The 4,040-nt window shown below is 38.4% G+C and overlaps 1 protein-coding gene across 2 annotated transcripts; it reads left to right on the top strand.

The window, feature by feature from the left end:
* Nucleotides 1-1,382: 1,382 nt before the first annotated feature.
* On the top strand, nt 1,383-3,818 carry LOC145497171 (GS homeobox 1-like). 2 transcript variants are annotated; one of them, XM_081476975.1, is made up of 3 exons: nt 1,383-1,761; nt 1,939-2,312; nt 2,505-3,818. In XM_081476975.1, the coding sequence occupies exons 2-3, from the start codon at nt 1,985-1,987 to the stop codon at nt 2,786-2,788; spliced, it is 612 nt and encodes a 203-aa protein (XP_081333101.1). In that variant the 5' UTR covers nt 1,383-1,761; nt 1,939-1,984; the 3' UTR covers nt 2,789-3,818. The 2 variants fall into 2 exon arrangements, with proteins under 2 accessions (XP_081333101.1, XP_081333100.1); XM_081476974.1 differs by lacking the exon at nt 1,383-1,761 and having other exon boundaries at nt 1,779-2,312.
* Nucleotides 3,819-4,040: the final 222 nt, after the last annotated feature.

Here is a 4,040-nt window from a genome sequence, read left to right as displayed (position 1 = left end):
CTACTTGTTTTGTGTAGAATAGCAGGTTTGCACAGCCAAAAAATAACGTTTTTTATTTACCCCAGTCTCGGGTTATTATCGGTCGTATTTACTTTTTGATTCTATCGACAATTTCTGTGTTTCTTGCAGCCGGAGTCACTATGTAAATATTGTTTACACTAACTAAGCTAATTTCCTGTAAAACTTCTGTTTAAAGAGGGAAGCAAGATTTGACTTTATTCCTCTGTAGTTAGTCCGAAAAAAAACCTTCCGGAGAGATTAAAGGTAATTAAATGGGTAAACACAAAATCTAATGACTTGTGTACGCAGCAAAATTAAATTTTGCCGAGTTTCGTCATTTGATATTTGTACTTTTGAAAGCCGTTGTACAACTGAGAAAATGGACGCGTGAAGCGATATAGAATAGTTAATTGTGCTCGATAATGCACTATGTATCTCATTGAAAGATTAGCGCGTGTTAATAACCAGTACCAGTTGACTTGATTCATTATATTTAAACAGCGTGCAGCCTGCAAGCGCATTTTATTAACCATAATTTTACGCACTTGTTAGCGCTAATCGCCATGAGCTTTAAAATTGCATCTTGGCTATTAGTTCGGAGTAAAGCCCATATAAACGAAACCTGCGGGGAGCATTTTGTCTTCTGTGTTACCGGTACTTTGCTTAAGATTTCGAAAAACACTGGAAAATTCTGGCTCAAAACAAAAAATAATCGTGCTCTCATTTAGCGCCCGCACAGTTTTATTTACAAATGGTATTTACTTCGATTAACGCCAAAGCCAACCCACTGGTTTTCATAGCTCAGTTTTTAATATTCATTTTGCTCTCGCAAGGTGCAGCTCGATTTTTTAATTTTGCCAAAAGTATTATTGCCACGTCTATTAAACAGCATTTGTTTTCTGCGAGTTAGAACTTTTGCAATTTAAATCTACATTTACAACTGCTGAAAAGGGTGCCGCCGAGACCTTACATCAACGTGAAAAGAAGAGTAATTTCGAGGTGCTCAAGACATTAAGACACTCCATGAAAAACACCGTGACAAGTTTCGCTTTAAGCAGAAAAAATTACAGCCTACTAAACAATTATTTTGTCTGGGGACTTTATTTGAAAAAATTCAATTTATTTGGTGACTGTTAAGCAAATAAATCTACAAAATGATGCTAGCAGGGATTTCGAAAACAATCTCGATTAAATTGAATGGGGAGACTACGTTTTACACGGTTATCAATTTGGCGGTAAAAAGAGCGCGTTTAGAGTCCAAATTGAACATTTGGAGGAAGAAAGAAACTAGGAAATATCCACCAAGAATAAATGAATTTTAGCTTGTTTGCCTTTCTATATGGGGCTTAATTCAAAAACCGGATCCTCGCGCTCGCCAGAAAAGGCTGTTTGCTATTATACAGGAAATGCGATTGTCAATTGGCGAAAACTAAACTTTGTCACAATAGTGCTTGCAAGAGCATAGATGAAAAGTTAATTACATTGACACCAAAAAGGCCGAGTGAATGGTTAACAATTGGAAATAGAAATGTCATCAAGACTTCGCAGGTGATACAGAGCAAAGACTAGTTTAAAAAGAACATCATGGGGCCAGCTCCGTCTTGATTAATTTTACTGGTGGACGTTTTCTTGGAACGATCACCTAGCCGAGATCTACCGGCCTGTCGATCAATGGATTGCGTTTTGTGAAGTAAATCTTCTTCTAAGGAAAATAAATAAGAGGAAGAGAAACAAGCGCAGTTACACCACGCCCCCACCTAGGTAATCATTGGCCGAGTTTGAATGGCTGTATCAGTAATTAAGCGTGCTTTAAACTGTTTTTCTAAAGCTTTAAAATTCGTTCATTATTTATGATATTCCTTTATGATTCGCACAATAGTGAACATAATTTGGCAACATAGGCCACGTGCGCTTAACACTATATATGTCTCATTATAGCTGCCACGGGTAGAACTTAGTAGTCTGTCATCGTGCAAGCATCAACATGAGTTCCTCCTTTTACATCGAGTCGCTAATCCAGAACAGCAAACCGAAAACTACCAGCGCCTCCCTCGCTGTTGAATCAAGACACAGCTTCGAACCAACAGTTCCTTGTTCGTGTTGTTGGACGCCTTCGCAGTCAGAAGCATCGGGTTTGTGTCAGCTCTGTATTCCTACAAGTCCGGCCGTTCACCCGTTTCTACACGTCCGCGGTGCATCAATTCCTGATGCAGCGAGCCTTTACTCGAAAGAGTTCCTAAAAGCCGAACACAGTCATTTACAGCCACATTACCCAACCACTGAGGAAGATCGCCTCCGTTTAGTGTCATACGGTAATTATCTGTAATTTTACCTTTTTAGTCCGCGAAGCCGCATTATCTAATCTGCTCATAATGACAGGTGTTTCGCCAAAGTTTTGGCCCACTCCAGACTTCGAATCATGAAGTTTCATTTTTTTATCTATGTATATGCTCGATCGTGTTTGGAGATAAAACCGCTTAAACACATCTTTTTTCATCCAACAGTATCCCGCGCCGAGCCCAACAACTTGAACAGAGGAAATTCCAGGTCAAAGCGCATTCGCACGGCATACACAAGCATGCAGTTATTGGAGCTCGAGAAAGAATTCAGCCAAAACAGATATTTATCCCGGCTTCGCAGGATCCAAATCGCCGCTTTGCTGGATCTCTCCGAGAAACAAGTCAAGATCTGGTTCCAGAATCGCCGTGTTAAGTGGAAAAAAGACAAGAAAGCTGCCCAACACCAAGTAACCGAAAACACACAAAACCCGCTGTCACCTTCAAGTTAGAGAGGTTGTATTGACCATTTTAGCGCGAAGAACAACAAATCGTGTACATTTGAATATGTAGAGAATTGTAGAATAAGGTAAAGGCTTTTTGTACAATAGTTCTGTAAAACAAAAAGGTGTCAAAAATGGATGAGTAAATCGGATAATTCTTTATACGGCTAATTAATTTCTTGGCGAAGTGCGTCGCCTGGAGCCGTAGTCATGAAACAAGAAACGGCGACCGAGTTTAGAAATTACGATACGGAAGACTTTCGATGACAGAAAGGCTAGAACCATGTTGTAAATATATGAAGAAGCAATCATAACTGATATGATATCTGTATGCTGTAGTCATGCAAGTTCGTGTTTTTAGCGAGTAAGCGAGGTTGTACAAAGTACTTCATGGGAACATATGTTCTCTTTAATTGCTGTAGAAAAATTATCGAAGGCCTTAAGAAATTAGAGGCCATTGGTTCTTATAAATAAAGAGATAATTTAAAGAGAGAAAATCTTCGTTGCTTTAGCTGCATTTATCGAAACTTTCGGTCAGGCTTAACTACATTTGTTCGTTTTTAATTTTTGTCGAAATTCGTTCTTCTCTCAGTACGGAACCCAAAGTCTTACATTAAGATCAATTAATGGTTATTCGCTTCTGGCAGAAAGCAATATCTGTTTCAAGGCTTATAAGACCTTGAAAAACATGAAATCATGGATCGAGTGAATACCTTTTCCACATTCCACTTAATTATGCGCCCAAAATTATCAGAAATTAGTTTTACTTTAAGAGAACGCTGCCTAGGGAGATCAAATTAGCCAAATTTGTTGTATCGCATTGTTTGAACAATGACACAAAATGGCAATCTTTTAGTTTTCATCCCAGCGAGGAACCTCAATTTAATTGAAATTAATTACTATCTTTCGAGCTAAAACTCGCCAAAAGAGATAACCTTGACCAGAAGTTCGAAAGGAAAAACCTGGGAATTCCTCTTGGAATGATTCAAAGTGGAAATGTCGATTTCCACTCAGAAACAAAACATAATTATTTCATGGAGTCAAACTGTTAACATGTCCACCTGTAGGTTTAAAACCGCAATTGATAGTGCATCGCTTTCGACTAAAATGAGTATTTTTTCCTGTTGAAAAAAACGTGTACTGCAAGATGCATTTAAACTTTTCTCATGGAATATGACGAATATCGAAGCGAATCGACCTCTGGTTTTGCGACGTTTCGCGTTCCATTTTTTTTTGTTTTATTATGATTTAAGCTGACAAT

This window comes from Orbicella franksi, chromosome 9 (genome assembly GCF_964199315.1).
Source record: "Orbicella franksi chromosome 9, jaOrbFran1.1, whole genome shotgun sequence".
Lineage (NCBI taxonomy): Eukaryota > Metazoa > Cnidaria > Anthozoa > Scleractinia > Merulinidae > Orbicella > Orbicella franksi.
Note: the sequence above shows the minus strand (reverse complement) of the source record. Positions and strands in the feature narration are given on the sequence as shown.